This window comes from Erpetoichthys calabaricus, chromosome 5, assembly GCF_900747795.2.
Source record: "Erpetoichthys calabaricus chromosome 5, fErpCal1.3, whole genome shotgun sequence".
In the NCBI taxonomy this organism is placed as follows: domain Eukaryota; kingdom Metazoa; phylum Chordata; class Cladistia; order Polypteriformes; family Polypteridae; genus Erpetoichthys; species Erpetoichthys calabaricus.
The window spans coordinates 94,659,895-94,677,825 of NC_041398.2; the positions used below are offsets into that span (position 1 = coordinate 94,659,895).

The 17,931-nt window shown below is 39.6% G+C and overlaps 1 protein-coding gene across 3 annotated transcripts in view; it reads left to right on the forward strand.

Annotated features, from left to right (window-relative positions):
* Window positions 1-10,109: 10,109 nt before the first annotated feature.
* The window catches only part of tapt1b (transmembrane anterior posterior transformation 1b), a 95,555-nt gene continuing 87,733 nt past the window's right edge, over window positions 10,110-17,931 (forward strand). For 2 of the 3 annotated variants that reach the window (XM_051928269.1, XM_028801785.2), the window contains exon 1: window positions 10,112-10,324. In XM_051928269.1, the coding sequence (XP_051784229.1) occupies window positions 10,114-10,324 (211 nt within the window). In that variant the 5' untranslated portion in view covers window positions 10,112-10,113. Of the gene's footprint in view, window positions 10,325-17,931 lie in introns of all 3 variants that reach the window. The other variant, XM_051928270.1, reaches the window with a different exon arrangement.

Genomic DNA, 17,931 nt, shown 5'->3' on the forward strand with positions numbered 1-17,931 from the left:
CCGCGAAGTAGAAACCATATGTTTATATGGTTATTTTTATATTGTCATGTGCAAACATATCTTCCTCTTCAAAGGAGCAAACAAATCAATAGGGCTGTTTGGCTTGTAAGTATGCGAAGCACCGTGGCACAAAGCTGTTGAAGGCGGCAGCTCACACCCCCTCCGTCAGGAGCAGAGAGAGAGAGAGAGAGAGTTAGAGAGAGATAGAGAGAGACAGATAAAAAAATCAATACGTGCCCTTTGAGCTTTTAAGTATGCGAAGCACCGTGCAGCATACTTAAAAGCTGCACACAGAAGGTAGCAACGTGAAGATAATCTTTCAGCATTTTTAGACGAGCGTCCGTATCGTCTAGGTGTGCGAACAGCCCCCCTGCTCACACCCCCTACATCAGGATCACAGATAGTCAGCGCAAGAGAGAGAGAAAGAAAAGTAAGTTGGGTAGCTTCTCAGCCATCTGCCAATAGCGTCCCTTGTATGAAATCAACTGGGCAAACTAACTGAGGAAGCATGTACCAGAAATTAAAAGACCCATTGTCCTCAGAAACCCGCGAAGCAGCGAAAAATCCGCGATATATATTTAAATATGCTTACATATAAAATCCGCGATATATATTTAAATATGCTTACATATAAAATCCGCGATGGAGTGAAGCCGCGAAAGGCGAAGCGCGATATAGCGAGGGATTACTGTATGTAGATATGTGTATATGTAGATATGTATATATATTTATGTATATATATATATATGTGTACATAACCTCTTTAACACACTACTTCTCCGCTGCGAAGCGCGGGTATTTTGTTAGTATTAAATATATTTAATTAATACAGTGATCCCTCGCTATATCGCGCTTCGCCTTTCGCGGCTTCACTCTATCGCGGATTTTATATGTAAGCATATTTAAATATATATCGCGGATTTTTTGCTGGTTCACGGATATCTGCGGACAATGGGTCTTTTAATTTCTGGTACATGCTTCCTCAGTTGGTTTGCCCAGTTGATTTCATACAAGGGACGCTATTGGCAGATGGCTGAGAAGCTACCCAACTTACTTTTCTCTGTCTCTCTTGCGCTGACTTTCTCTGATCCTGACGTAGGGGGTGTGAGCAGGGGGGCTGTTCGCACACCTAGACGATACGGACGCTCGTCTAAAAATGCTGAAAGATTATCTTCACGTTGGCTACCTTCTGTGCAGCTGCTTCGTGAAGCGACATGCTGCACGGCAAGGTTATTATAGTTTTGCCTTTTTATATTAGTTTTTATTTCTATATTTTTTCTGACCTTACTTGGAAATTCAGTTTAGTTTTAGTTTTCCTTCATTGCGTATTTTTAGTTTTAGTTTAGTTTTTATTTCACAAAGACATTTCTATTTTATTTTTATATATATTAGTTTCAGTTTTAGTTTTAGTAATTATGGCATGGAGCATCTATGGAGTTAGTTTTGTGTCACAATCAGACAGAACTGTACACTTAACAGATTTGGATATGAGTTTAATGTTAGTGGAAGCATACTACACTGCCTGGTTTACTATCTGGTTTTGTTTTTGTCTGATAAAAACAAGCATAATCAAAACTAGACACTGAATATGAACAATTTTACACAATTTTATCATTTTAAAAATATTTTCTCATGAAAATCACAGGGGCTTAGGAAGAACAAGGCTCTTAGACTTGAATGAGTGTGCAGACCCCACCTAGCTGTATTAAGGGAAACAAAGAATAACAAGCATGTAGTGTCAAGGTTAGGGGCAGTGAGACTTGAATAGACCACCATAAAGGACAGTAAGCCCATAATGAGAAGAGCAAGAGCAGGTAATAGGAGTACGGACAGGCATAAAACAACAGAGATCTCAGAGAGTCTGAGATTAAGAACAATATATACATTATCTAAACCTGTTTATCCAGAGTAGAATTGCAGGAAATCTGGAGTCTACCTCAGCAGGTTTGGATGCAAGGCAGGAAAAATCCCTGGTATGCATATGTTTGATAAGGCTGATGTTAAGAACAAAAAGAATATGATATTTCAACTATCTATTTTGATAAAGAGAGAAAAACATTGAAAAAAGGGAGACAAATATTTTAAAATATAATTCTGCTAATGGATTACTTTCACAATATCAGGTATTTTGAGTTGTGAATATGAACTGAAAAAGATAAAAAATAATAAATATGGAATAAATACAAAAACCCATTAGTATGTTTAGTTTTTCATCACTTGTCAGACTGTCTACCTTTGTTTGTATCGCTTCGTTGTTAAACGATGTTTTTAAAGCAAAAGTGACTGGTCAGCAACAACATGCTGATCTTGTATGATGACCTAGTCAGTCTCTCAATCAGTGCCATTTTATTTTCAAAAACCGGGAGTGCTCTCCCCTCGATTTTCTTGTATACTCAGATATGGGGATGGACATTTGAGGAGTAAACCGCAAGACAATGATTATATTTTTATATTCTGTACATTAAGGAACCATCAACAAGAAATCAATTTAATAATATATTGAACAATTATTATAAAAGTGAATTTGAATAAATCGGACTCTGCAACTGTATAAATAAAAAAAAATTGAGTATGTGTTCAGGTAAAGTACCACTTCTGGGTGATGGATTTGGCCCAAAAGTTAATACAGAAGTATAATTGTGGCGTAACAACCACATGCTGAATTTCATCCATCTATCTAGTTGCGTTTTTGAGTTATCGTGTTTTTACACACACACACAGGCCCACACACACACACACACGCACGCACACGCACACGCACACGCACACACACACACACAGTTCCAAAGAGCAATATTGTTGGACACTGGTTAGTCTATAATGTCAAGATTCATCAAAATATCTTGGTCGAATTTTTTCATGATTACTATACTTTCTCTATACTTCATATATGAGAAAGTAAAAACGATTTCTCCAGTGCGAAGTGGCAGGTGAATTGCTGTCAACAAAAAGCAGACACCTGAGAAATAAACTGAAACGTTACTCACTCGTGATTTTTCTGTCCATATGGTAAATGTTTTGTTGACAAGCACATTCTGATTTCAGCCGTTTGAATTACATCTTGATATAGAACAAGCGCAAAGAAAGGCGGCATGCAAATCGCTTTCTATTTCGCACGCTTTACGCACCCGCACTCAGCTTGCTCTGTCACCGCAAATGCTGTGTGAACAGCCGCCCTCAGTCACCAGCCGCTGTTCACTGGATGAATATATGCGGGCGGCTCGTGGTGGATGATTTTCTGTTTAAGAGTTAAAACTTACAAGGGTTAAAGACTAATGGCAAGAATATTCATTCAAAAACGAAAACTAAAAATATTTTAGTAAATTATTATCTTATTTCAGTTAGTCTTTCCAGCTACTTTAATAGTTTCATTTAGTTTTAGTTTTTCATTACGGTTTTGTTAATTATTTTATTTCAGTTTACGAAAATGTTTTTTTAAGAATAGTTTCAGTTTTGATTTTAGTTTTCGTTAACTATAATAACCTTGCTGCACGGTGCTTCGCATACTTAAAAGCACGAAGGGCACGTATTGATTTTCGATTGGTTGTTTTTCTCTGTCTCTCTCTATCTCTATCTCTCTCTCTCTCTCTCTCTCTCTCTGCTCCTGACGGAGGGGGTGTGAGCTGCCACTTTCAACAGCTTTGTGCCGCGGTGCTTCGCATACTTAAAAGCCAAACAGCCCTATTGATTTGTTTGCTCCTTTGAAGAGGAAGATATGTTTGCATTCTTTTAATTGTGAGACTGAACAGTCATCTCTGTCTTGTCATGGAGCACAGTTTAAACTTTTGAAAAAGAGACAAATGTTTGTTTGCAGTGTTTGAATAACGTTCCTGTCTCTCTACAACCTCCTGTGTTTCTGCACAAATCTGTGACCCAAGCATGACAATATAAAAATAACCATATAAACATATGGTTTCTACTTCGCGGATTTTCTTATTTCGCGGGTGGCTCTGGAACGCAACCCCCGCGATGGAGGAGGGATTACTGTATATTAAATATATATATATATATATATATATATATATTAAATAATTAATAAAGTATCTGTCTATCTATCTATCTATACATACACATTGACTATCTATTGTCGCAGGTGGCCGGGCGTGGTCATCAGCTGCCTGCCTATTTATGGAGCCGCCTCCCTTCAATCAGGACTGGAGTCGGGTGAGGAGTGGACAAAGTTTGGAGGCAGGAGAGGAGGCAGCCTGAAGAGCAGGCAGAGAGTGAGAGAGGCCTGGACTTTGGGGGAGTTTGGTGCTTAAGGCACTGGGTTGTGCACTTATGGACATTGTGTAAAATATGTACAATAAACGTGTGGTGGACTGTACAATGGTGTCCGTCTGTCTGTGTCTGGGCCGCCCTATTCCACAGTGGCATAGTTGGCAGGATGCTCCACCTGGGACAAGGTGGGGACCTGCATTAAGAAATAAGTCTGTGGAAGGCCCGGCACAACAGGGGAGCTCACCCACGTGCCGCAGGGGCTGTGTGCACCCAACCCCGCAGGAAAATGTAGTAACCCGGACCGTTAGCGGTCCGTCGTTGGACTATGTATTGCAGGGGTGGCTCAAAGACATGGCGGCAGCAAGGGGAGCTGCCGGGAAGGAGAAGCTGCAACTACAGCAGCCTCAGCAGCCGTGGAGCTGCCTGGAGTCTCGTCTCCGTGTGAGGAAGGAGGACGAGATGGCTGCCAACCGGAAGTCCCTCCTTGCAACAGGCACGGGGTTGGATAGCGTGTCCTGTGTGCCTGCCAGCGATTGGATGGAGGCGGGACCAGGGAATGTCCATCCCGTGCCAGCCAGAAACCTGAATGGGCCAGAGGAAAGGGCCCATAGAAAGCAGTCGGCGAGTGGCGCTGCTTGTGAGGTAAGCACACCGTCGACTGACTTTCTCTCCTTGGCAGCGATTCTGCAGCAGTTGCAGGAATGCCTTCTGCTTGTCGGATTGCTGCCACCTGAGTGATGTGCCCTCCGGGCGGAGATGCAGGGATCAGAGGGGAAGGCCGCCGCGCCAGAACAAGCGCTGCTGGCGAGAGAGAAACGGCGCGGCACTGGAACTTCTGACCGGAGGAGTATAGCGGGGATGGTGAGTAGGACCGACCCCGTAAAGCTATGGACGCCGGCAGGGCAGGGTCTGTCCTTTTCCTATAGGCAGACCCGAACTGTCGCGGCATCCCAAAGTAAGAGGAGGAGTCGGAGGAAGAAAGCTGACTCCTCCAATATGGGAGGACGTGTTGCTGGGTGCACACGTCCCAAGAGAGGCCACCCTCTGCCGAGGCAGAGGGAAAACCCGCAGTATGAGAGGAGAAGAGCGAGTGTGCTCCCGTTGGCGATCCCGTGGCGGGGATCATGGAGGACTCGGTTGGGGAGGCCGAGGAAGAGAGTATCGGGGTGCCGGTCAGAGCGGAGAGCGTTGGCCCAAATTCGGAGGAAGCGTGCCGAGGGGCCGCATCAGGGCAACGTCTCTGCCCCCTGTTTTTCTGTTTATTCTATAGGACCTGGCACTAGGCTGGAACGTGTCGGCTTGCCGCCGAGGAAAACCTGTCCTCGCGGAACGGGCCGCTGGCCCCTAGGGGTCTCAGCTTGCGGGGGAGTATTGTCGCAGGTGGCCGGGTGTGGTCATCAGCCGCCTGCCTATTTAAGGAGCCACCTCCTTTCAATCAGGACTGGAGTCGGGTGAGGAGTGGACAAAGTTTGGAGGCAGGAGAGGAGGCGGCCTGAAGAGCAGGCAGAGGGTGAGAGGGGCCTGGACTTTGGGGGAGTTTGGTGCTTAAGGCACTGGGTTGTGCACTTATGAACATTGTGTAAAATATGTACAATAAACGTGTGGTGGACTGTACAATGGTGTCCATCTGTCTGTGTCCGGGCAGCTTATCACACTATATTAACCAAATGAGCAGGATCGGTGTATGCAAGCCACCTTTATATCATGCTGAGACAGCGTCAGGCTCATTCAAACCTGCCCAGGATGCCAACTTCCACAGAACAGCTTCCAACCTGGCCTGATTCCATGCCCGGACATGCCCAGGCTGCACAAACTGTTGTTGATAAGTCACTTATGGGAGCGAAAATGTTTGGATACAAATATAAGAAAAAATCATGACAAAACTGAAGATTTCTCTGAAACGGTTCGTGATGGGTAAATTTTGATGTGATATTCGTGATCAGCACCTAAAAATCTATAAGAAACACCCAACAGTGTTCAAGAAGCAAAAACTTTGTTGTGCAGTGTTATTAAATAGAATTTAATAAGGTCCTTGTGAATTAGGGATGTTTGCTTTTCGCTTCAGTTTTATTACATACAGTTTGATTTGAATTTTTAGTCATTCTGTATTTATCTGGGTGTGGCAGTATACACAGCCATGAGGTAATGGGGTGTTCCTAATTTAACTAAATGCAAATGAGTTGCCAAACAATAAGAGTCTGCACCATTTCTTACTTAAGACGGATTTGTTTTGAATCATTTTTTTTTAATGAAGTTTGAAGACCATATCTACTTAGTTCATTCATTAAAGTAAACAAACAACATAATGGCCTTGTCTTTGTCTAATTTCTCCAATACTAGGGTAAAACAGAGTGGTGCTTGAATGAATCATTATTTGACCTTGCCAGAGTATTTGCTGGATATTTAAAGAGCAGCCAGCCAAGGGCTTCATTTAGAGTCTAGAAACATTACAGTAAATTGTAATTAAGTAATTAATTAATTTTTTCAGTTTTTGCAAGTCAAAATATTTCTGCATGAGAAAAGAGTATAGCTGATAATGACAGCATCAATCTTTATAGTAATTTGATCAATCTAGCACCACAGTTAGGTCTAATGGGTTTTTCATTCAATAGGTAAGCAACATTATCTCATTTTTGTTTCTATCAATCAGAGCGACAAACTAGAAAACAGATGTTACTTTTATCAATTGCAAATCTAAGTAAGCATGCAAGATATGGAACTGTTCATAAGTTTTGTAATAATTTTAAAAAATTCATTGACTTGTTTATTTAGTCATCAAATGTTTTATCCCACATCACTCTGTTTTGCCCTGAACCTTCTTTTCTTAAGATTATGGTACAATTTACTCAGTTTCCTAACCTCTTAACTCTTTAGCCTGTTAGCAGCTACTATCTGCCTTAACCCTTCTAAAGAGGTTCTACCTTACCTGTGTATAAACTTTTGTTTGCTCCATGCAGCATCTTGGTTTTCTTCTACTGTTCTCACTATTGATACAGATCAATGACTCCCCAAAATCTATTTATTTCACATCTAAATTCTAAATAGAATTCCAAATTTCAATAACTATTAAGCAAAATAGGGCAGCATGGCGATGCAGAGGGTTGCGCTGCTGCCTCGCAGTTAGGAGACCCGGGTTTGCTTCCCAGGTCCTCCCTGCATGGAGTTTGCTTGTTCTCCCTGTGTCTGTGTGGGTTTTCTCCGGGTACTCCAGTTTCCTCCCACAGTCCAAAGACATGCATGTTAGGTGCACTGGCGATTCTAAATTGTCCCTAGTGTGTGCTTGGTGTGTGGGTGGGTGTGTGTGTGTGTGCGCGCCCTGCGGTGGGCTGGGGCCTGCCCAGGGTTTGTTTCCTGCCTTGCACCTTGTGTTGGCTGGGATTGGCTCCAGCAGACCCTGTGACCCTGTAGTTAGGATATAACGGGTTGGATAATGGATGGATGGATGGATTAAGCAAAATAACACCATCGACTAGTACAAATAATCTTGTTTATTTTCAATCTCATGTACTGAATTAAGTGCAGCACTGGTTTATAAAACATCACACCCATGACTTAAGAAGAGTGAATTCTGGGAACAATCCCAGTAATAGCCAACCGTGATGTCATGGTAACAGAGCTACAAAGTGGCAGCACACTCAAAAATAAAAATTGAGTTGCAGTAAACACTAAACAGGATGATATTTATTTTTCTTAAAAACATATTAAACAAAAAAATAGTAATTCCATTGATGTTCCAAAAGTTCTCAAAAAGCCATAAAAGAACAATATGACAAAAGTGAGAAAAAATGAAAAAACTAAGTCAAATCACAATACAGCAGAAATGCTATTTTCTAGCAATGCATTCCCCCTGTAAGGGGGCAAAGCTAATAACATTGAGATGTCTATAGGGTAAGAATAATCACATCTTATCACTTTTTACTTCCCTTTTTTGCTTATTTGGTTTTCTTTAAAGCTTTGCATCTTGGCTATCACTTTGTGTGTTCATGAACGTCATCAATACCTCAACCTTTTACAAATCTCACTATTTTATGTACCTTACATGTCTGCTACAACAGATGTTTTCTTCAGTGTAGCTCTATACAGTTTTGTCTGCCCTGTTGCTTTCCTGAAGCTATGGTATGACTGTAGATGATTTGTTTGTTACTATGCTGAGCTGAGCTGTCCTAAGCACTCAAAATCTTATGATGTTCAGTTTTTTCCTTTGGAGATTATAATTTCATTATTATCTAATGTCTAGAATTGTGTTTTCCATGTGTTGATATTTTTAGCATATTCTTTGATGATTGAAACCATCATGGAATGCTTGTACATAGTTGTTGGCATTGCTCCTGGTCTCTTGCTTTGACAGCAATACTACTTTTCTCCTGATGGTGTTTAAAGAGGTGTTGTGGTAAAGGCAGTTTCCAACTACTGTATGTGTATAAAAATCAAAAAGACTAATTTTTTCATGTTATTTATACAGGAAATGGATAATAAGGTAACTAGGAACATTTGATTTTTAGCTCATAGATGTGCACCCCATTTTGTTTAAGGTTTTCTTAAATGTATTTTAATTTTCTTTACTTTGTTTCACCTTAACAAGTGAACATAACTGATATTGTGAAAATAACTAGCTGCCAGAACAATGTTTCAATAAACTTTTCTCTCCCTTTCTCTTTCTTTCTCTTTCTCTCTTAAATAGACAGACTTAACAAACTTGCTTGTTTTTAATATTTGACATGGCATACTGTGTGGAATGACCGTCAAGTATAATTGTAAACTGTGGCACTGCATACTCTGTCCAACAACTCTCATAATCTCAGATGTTGTTTCTACATTTTCGTGGCTTTCCATTAATCTATAGCATACTCTCACACCATCTGCTGTTCCTGTGTTGTGGATATTCAACTTTAGGCAACTCCTAAGCTTTGACATAAATAGTTTTCTGTATTTTCCTCAGAATACCTAGGTGGGGCCCAAACAAGTTCAGGGACCCCCTTGCTCCTAAGTCAACCCCTGAATACTGTAGAATTTTCCCCCACCTAAAAGCCATGCTTTGCTACTGTTATGCAATGTTATGAAAATTTGCTTTGTTTGATTGTAAGAATTCAGCAATCGTGATATTGAGAATCCACATTTTCACTCTTACATTTTACAATAGTTTCTACAGAACTAATTTGCACTTAATAAATTTTTTACTGCTTATTACTTTTATTCTACTTTTGTTTATTTCTTTTATATTCTGCCTTATTGTGTTGACATTCAGTTGTCTTGGCATTTTACAATAATCGAGATGCATTTGAATTATTTTGAAAAATATCTTGATATCTTGTGCTACTTTGCTTTGTATTCCTATGTTTTTCAAATAAATTTGTCTTGGGAATTGCAGTGAATAACATTATAAAATTCAGTTTAATTGAATAAAATAACCCTCAGATACAGTATGCATTATATGATTCCACATGTTTTCAATGGCATTTCCAGTTTTGCCTGTTCTTTAAGCAAACGTTTACAATTCGCAGTGTTAATCTAGTATTTAATTTCTGCACTCAAACATATATTTACCTTACAGCTTTCAGGCTGACTTTCGTGGAAATAAAATAAACATCTGACACTAAGGCTTACCAAATTAGTTTTACAAATGAAATGAAATTATATTTGCAAAAGAAGCGTACCATGTTTGAACTCAAAAAAGTCCAATAAAACATTATTAACATTCTGTGTTTTATGTTATCCTAGGCAATGAAAGCATATGTGTTACTAACCACAGGTGTTAAAGGTGATCTGTCATTGTTCCCGATGAAAGTCACCGTTTGAACGATACAGCTTACGGCTAGCAACATTTCTTCGCTCAGCATTCTGGGAATTGTAGTTTTCGGTTCCTCTCTCTGCGTGGGGACTGATGACGTCACTATGTTGTGGTGGTCGGCGCTGCGAATGAAGATGGCGGATACGGTGGCAGCGGGACTGGCAGAGGGAAAGGAGACAGAACCAGAAGGAAAAGAGAAGGAGAATTTGGCCGACGACGCACACACAAGAACGGAGAAGGCGAGTAGCATCCCGGAAACGCTTGGATTTTATGAGAGGAAAACTGTCAACCCGGAAAGGAAGAGAAACTTATCAGGTGAGACGCAAGTGGAGACTGTGCTTCGCAGTTAGGCGCTGCAAAACTGACACTGAGGGGTAGCATGAGAACGGAAGGAATGATAACACGGGTGCAGCGTATATTGGGTTTGATTACCGGTATAGTTAAATCAGCTTGCCGAAGAAAAGTTGGTCGAGATACATCTGTATTTCGCACCTGATCCCGCTGTGTGGCCAATGGCTGGCGTCTTCTAAAAATAGGTAGCTTTTCTGTCACACTGCAAATTACAAAGGCCGGTGTGTAAAGGTACATGTGACGAGTGAGTAACTGAAAGCAAGAGCACCTCGCGATTTTTACCTTCTACATGTATGTCAACTTTGTGCCGTGGGACTTAACTTTGATCTCTTAACTAGCAGTGACTGTCTTGGTATACACATAAACGATTAACACTAAAGTGTTTATGACAGTCGAGTTTATCTGATCTGCTTGTCTAGCGAAGGCGTATCGGCGTGGCCCCGTTTAACCTTGTGCACGAAACCTGAACCCAGAGCACCCATCGCGTACTGGGCGTGTTAACAGTTCACGATTTTGCCGCTAAAGTGAGGTGCTTCCAACATAGCAGGAGCTGTCAGAGTTTCAGCCTGCACTGTACTGCACTTGACAGATCTCGTGCGCGCGCACCAACACGCGGGGGGTTACAAAGCAAAGTGATCCTGTGGGTCTCGAGACTACAGAAAAATGAAATAAAAACATTTCATTGTTTATTAAACCACGGAAGTCGGTTTTCGAAATGGATAACCATCACAATCAATTTAAGATGTAATTTTAAATAGGTGTTTATTATGCTGACTGTTTTCAGCGCAGAAAACTGATTATTTGGAATGTATTACTTGTAAGTGTGAAACTTTCTTTTGTGTCTGTGTACATCAACAAAATCTTTATTTTTTTAATATATGGTTTTATTATTTAAACGTATGCATTAGTTATATATACATCTTACTTCTTTGACACACACCAAGAAAGCTTACAGGTAAAAATAATTTTAGAGTTTAAAAATATATGATCAGTTTTATGAGGAATTAGACAGATTTTTTTAAATCTACACTGAGCTATGTAACCCTTTATTTCACAGGTTTCTGATCAATTTACAGTTATATGTATTCCTGATTTGAACTGAATCATGGGTTCAATAAACACATAGAATTGCAATTTTTGTGTGCTGTTTGTTTAATCAGATTCTGATTATTGTCCGGATTGGGAGATGATCAAAGCTCTTGTTAGCTTAAATTAATGCAGGAATGCAGATAATTCTAAAAGACTGAGAGACATTTTTCTCAGCAGCTTAGTTTTTCCATTTATTGTTCACACTTCCAAATGACTCAGATATAATGAAAACTTTATCTTACACTCTGTACTTATATTTTACATTTACAGTACAAAACTGAATGTCTGTCAGTATAAACTCTGGTTTTACATTTAAGAAGAACTAAAGGTTGCTTCTACCGTACTGCACATGGTTACTAGGCAGAGCCAGAGAAATGCTGAATCTATGCTGAAGCAAGCAATTTTGTTAGGCCTTTTCAAAATGCAGAAAAGCACAAAAAAAGAGTCACAACCACACTAAAGCACACCAAAGCTCAAATAAATTTATATACACATACATTGATTATTGGTATTATTGTCTGCTTATTTTAATACTGTATGTGTAATTGATTTTATTTCACTGCTTGAGCAGGGTTGTTGTATAAGTACTTTGGGATTGGCTTGCCTACATAGGTATATTTTTGTAAATGAAATGTGGATTAGATAGATAGATAGATAGATACTTTATAATCACCCTATTACAAATTTATAACTAACCATTGCTAAACTCTCCTCCTGTTACATATACAGCTTGATCTATACACCTAACAGCTTTATAGCACACATTGTTCATTTAACAAGTGTCATTTTATTAAGCTAGACCAGTGGTTCTAACTTTGAAGATAAAAGAAAAGCATTTTGAAAAAGAACAGGTCACACTCTAAAATGATCTCAAGATAGTAGTAAAATTCCTTCTGTAGTTCAGACTTGTATTTTAAGTTAAGAAGTTAAAAATGACATGTTGACAGTGCAGTAAAAAAATCATGAGGTTATCCCTGTCCACACTGTCATTAATAAACAAGTTTCTGTAGCTACCCAGTTTTAACTGTGTGGCTGGCACTTCAAGTGAATTGTTCGACAAAGTGGTTCAATTTAAGTCTAATGGGCACGTATAAATTTTCATTTTAGGAAGAAACTATGCCATTTCTTTTTCTTTCAATATTTTATTTCTGGCACCATAGGCTATGTAAAATAACACAGAATGCAATGGGCTAGGGTGGGGCTTGGTTTTGGAAATTTCATAACTCGGAGGCTCAGAGGCTATGGATCGGTGCTGGTATCTGAAAGGTTGCCGGTTCAAATTCCATAACTGCCAGAAGGGATTCTACTCTTTTGGGCCCTTGAGCAAGGCCCTTATCCTTAAAATTGCCCCAGGGGTTCTGTATAATGGTTGACCCTGCGCTGTGACCTCCAAAGGCCAGGCAAAAAGACAGTTTCCCCTCGGGGATTAATAAAGGGTACCAAATAACAAAATACCCATGATGGCCACTGCAAGCAGGCAAATGAGCAAGAAACTTATCCATACTTAGAGAAAGCAGTACCAAGAACCTGTGGTAACTTAATTATTTCTAGTTTCCTTCCCATATCACAAGTATGCCTCATAAACATGGAAGGCGTGTTTTCTTAAATTGGAACATTTGCTGCTTTAAAGTGGACAAAATTGGTACATTATAAGGCTTTTTCAATCACGTTTGGAATCATGTACCATAACGCCCCATTGTAAACTGTAATGTATTTTTAAAATAACCTTGAAAAATACCAGTCTTACACTTTAAGGTGTGCAATGCGGTGATCCAGTCCTGAACGCCAGGATGCTGTGTGCACTTTCAGTTTAGTTTAAATAGTGAAAGCATCTCAGTTCGAAGATTTGCACTGTGGTCTGCTGCTGGTGGCCATCTGCGAACCTGTACCATTTGACTTAGAAGTGATCTCCTTGCTACATGAGCTAAATGGAAAGTTCCTTTAGTTAGCCTGTTAGACTGTTTCTAAATACTGTGAGGGGAGTGCTTCCTAGTGATGTCAGCTGATCTGTTTGTGTCAGCCCCCACTTATTCTGCACTGCGTTACAACTACAGTTAGTATTAACATTAAGTGTAATTTTTTCAGATTGTTAACCTTTCTTGTTTGTCAGATTAGCTATTCTTATAAACTAAACTCAAATATTGTTTTTCTTTGAAGTTGTAATCAGAGCTTTGTGCAGAGCTTTTCTGTGCTTCTTAATACATTGTGTGGACTGAGTGATGTTACCAAAAAATTATATTCTTATATAAGGACAAAGCATTATAAATATCTAATCATCTGTTTTTCAACAGAAGATTTGTAAGAAATTGGTTACAACATTTTAAGTAAAGTAAAATTAAATGTGAATGTAAAAAGAGCAAGGTGTGTAAAACATAATGTTTAAATTGTATTGTTTTTATATATATTATATACAGTGTACATTGTCCTGAATTTGGTGTCCATGAGTGATGCCATTAATAAGTCAGGGTCAGTGCGAAACATCAAAGTTATCATTTTGTTCATCAGGGGTCTGTGTCACACTCTTGCTTGTTTTAAAAAACTGTTTTTAAAAAGGTATAGGAGCAGTTATGAGGAAGAGTGCAATCATACACAGTAGTTGTTACATGACAGACCATCTGAACTTCTTCAGGCAGCTTACAGACTGCCAAGCAGAAATGGTGCCAAGTACCTGCTGGGTCATTCCATGTCAAATCAGCTGATTTTCCAGAAATCCCATGCACTTTGGTCTCAACAATTTCTGAAAATTACCAGGTGTACCCATGTTATCCAGGAGACATCCTATAAAATTATTTTGATGTAAGATCGATACTTTCCAAGATACAGCCAGTTTTGTGAGGGGAGAGGGGTGTCAGATTTGGCACAGTTTCACAAGGCCATATCTCAAGAGCTAAACCACCTAGCAGGCCGAAAGTTGGCATACTGGTATCTTTATAGGTATAGCACGTAACAAAATCAAAATGTTTAATCCAGATTACACCACTTTAAAAGAGCAGAACTTCAAAAATAGAAAAAAAAATATTTTGCGTCTTTGGCTTTGCCATGTTTAGGCTTTCAGAAAGCATAAGCAGCCTGGTGAAAATGTTTCCATGTTTAGATACCTACACAGGGATTTTCAAAAGGTAATAAACAAGCAAAAAACTGCATCAAGGTTTGACCAGTAGACCACTCAAATGTGAAAAAATCACTTTGGGTCTAATTTTCAGACCAGCTGAATGCACTGTGGAATGCGCAGACATTTTTAAAGTTATTTTTCCTATATACTACATGGTCCCTTCTTTCTCAAAAAACTAGTCTTACTTTTCTTATGTGAATCTTTTATTTTACATACTAAACATGGGTTAAATTCACCATTTGTCAGTAATGATAATCATCAAGTTTTTCATCACTAACTTGGGTATGGGATCAATGGAAATAAATAAATCACCAAAGGCACATGAATCACAACACATGAACAACAGCTGCTTGATTTATCATTAAATTCAACACTAGTTATAATGAAGTGTTAACATCTTGGTATTGCAGCAGCTGGAATACTGTATGACCCATTTCATTTCTGTTTTAAATGAAGTGCACAGTGTAGGGAATCTTTGTCTTTGAGATCAAGATGGTATTGCCTTCCACTGACCGTTGTAGGTGCTCTAAGCAGTGCAATGACACACTGTAATGGCACCCAAAAAATGTTGTCTCTAGGTGGCCAATGGAAAAACTGTGCAGTAGTTTGGATGCATGAAACATATCAGGATGTCTGATTCTGCCTCACTGTAATAGGACACTGGTCTAAGGTGAAGGGCACATCTGATTCATCAGGAGTGTGATTGTGAGAGGGCAGGATCTCAGCTGCTGCTTCAGTAGCTATTCAGACAATCGATTGACTGTCTTGGCCATGGAGAATCACATGAGATAGGACATGAGCATTTGATAAGCGACAGACTGCTGTCACTTTCCTGCTCCACTGATAGACTGAGGAGATCGCTCCTCCCCCACACTATGCGACTCTTCAATTCCACCCGGGGGGATAAACGTTAACATTATTCAAAGTTATTGTCTGTCTGTATACCTGTATTGTTATCACTCTGTAATGTAATATTTTCTTTATCAGTATGCTGCTGCTGGAGTATGTGAATTTCCCCTTGGGATTAATAAAGTATCTATCTATCTATCTATCTATCTATCTATCTATCTATCTATCTATCTATCTATCTATCTATCTATCTATCTATCTATCTATCTATCTATCTATCTGTAAGAAAAAAGTTTGACATTTTTGATAACTTACTGATTGAAAACTCAATGATTACCATTACTGACACATGGCACATTCAGCCTAAATTTAGAATGGAAAATAAGCACACAAAATTTGCATAAGAAAAGTAAGGTTTATGTTTTGAGAAAGAAGGGGCAATCTAGAATAAATAAAAAATATTGAAAAAATTCTGTTCACATTCCCACATGCAGTTAGAGTGCTCTGAAAATTAAATCCAAAATGATTTTTTCAATTTGAGAGGTCTGCTGTTCAGACCCTGATACAGTTACTTTTCTGTTGATTGCTTTTTAAGAAAGCCTATATAGTTATCTGAGTAAGGAAAAAAAAATAATCAAAAGTCTGTGTTGGCTACAAATATCTGTTTCTGAGGCCTAAACTTAGCTAAGCCAAAAACTCAAATTAAATTTTGGCCAATTCCAAGGGGCTGCTTTGACCATGTAGGGTCACCTGGACCAAATGTTTTAATTTCATTACATACTATACCAATTAATGCCCCACTGTGCAAAGTCTGAGTCTGCTTGGTGGTTTAGCTCTTGAGCTATGGACTTGTGAAGTTTGATGAAAAAAATGAGGTTGGATAAACTTGACACCCCCCTCCCCTCAGTAAACTGAATGTACAGTATCTTGGAAAGTATTTGTCTTACATCAAAAAAACATTTACGGGGCGTCTCCTCACTAACATTGGTACATGGTAATTTTTCCAGAATTTTTTGAGTCCGAAGTGCATGGGCCATTGGTTGATTTGTCGTGGAATGACCCTGCTTTTTGTATGAGTCTTCAACCAGGAAAATTGTCTTCTCTTTGTTCAAGAGATTCTACTTTGACTTCTACTTGGTGGGCTAGAAGACTTCTTTACTCATAACCCTAATCAAGGCTAGGAGATAATAGAAATTGGACAGGAGATTGCTCCGCAGTACATAGATTTTGGAAATTCTATATATAACCTAAAGAACAAAATACTATACAAATAAACAACCAATACTAAACTTAAAACATTTTAAAGTAGGGGACCCTCAGATTTGGTCCTGCTGGGATGGATGCAGTGGCTGCAGGTTTTTGTTCAAACCCAGTTACCATATTTTTCGCTCCTTAAGACGCACCTGACCATTAGACGCACCTAGGTTTAGAGGAGGAAAACAGGAAAAAAAAATATTCTGAACCAAATGGTGTACTAATATATTTAATAAAATATAGCAGAATAATATTTCAACCATGTAAAATAAACAGCGATATTAAGAACCATCATCACTGTCATTAACAAATGAGGAGAGACTTTAAGGTTCAAGCACTCTTCTAGTTTTCTGGAAACCCCAAGAACTCCTCATAGCTAGTGTCACAATTTATGAAGCTCACAATCACTTTGCAGGAGCACGTACCTATCACATGGCATAACCTGTCCAAAGCCACCAGGGGACAAAGCACGTTTGGACCAATGCTCCCTGAAGTTATATTGCCAGTCTAGTCCCATCTCTATTTGTAATGCCACAAAGCCCTTCATCTCATCTTTTGTTGTGGGTTTCCACTTTGAAAAACGAGAATGCAGTGCAAGCGCAGCCCACGATTCAAAAAATTGCTCTGCATACCTGTTTGTCTCGTTTGACAGTAGCTGAAAAGCAGCCTCAGGAAAGAACAGCCTGAAGTAGTCCAACGGCTGGTAATCTGTCGAGTCCAACAGCAAGCCATGCTGTTTTGTGAAGTCCTGTAGCCAGTTTGGCTCCCACAGTTCAATGTCTGGGTATTCCTCCCACACGAACCTTGCTGTAGGTGCATCGGCTGCACAAATGTGCTCAGCTAGGGCAGCATCGGCTGGTGTCTGATCAGCTGATGCCAGTTCCTCACTCTTTTGCTCGATCTTCTGAAATCAAATTCTGAAAAGTCAGACTCGGTGATAATGCGCAAAACATCGTCTGCTGAGTATTTTGTTTTCTGCACACGCTTCGCTCCCTCGTGAGATGTCGATGCCATCTTGCCTTTGTTTACATTTGTTTACATTTCGTAAGTCACGCACATGCAAGGATTAGATGCCGAGTCAATGAGTCTAACATTCCTCCAAGCAGAGAGGGAATGCCTGTAACGTAACAGTGAGTTTTGTCACCATTAACAGCTGATCGTCGCCCTCTACCCCTGGATGTCGACTTTTGTCAGGTAATACACATGTATACATGTATACAGGTCTGTGTTGCAATATTTGCTCCATAAGACGCACAGACATTTCCAC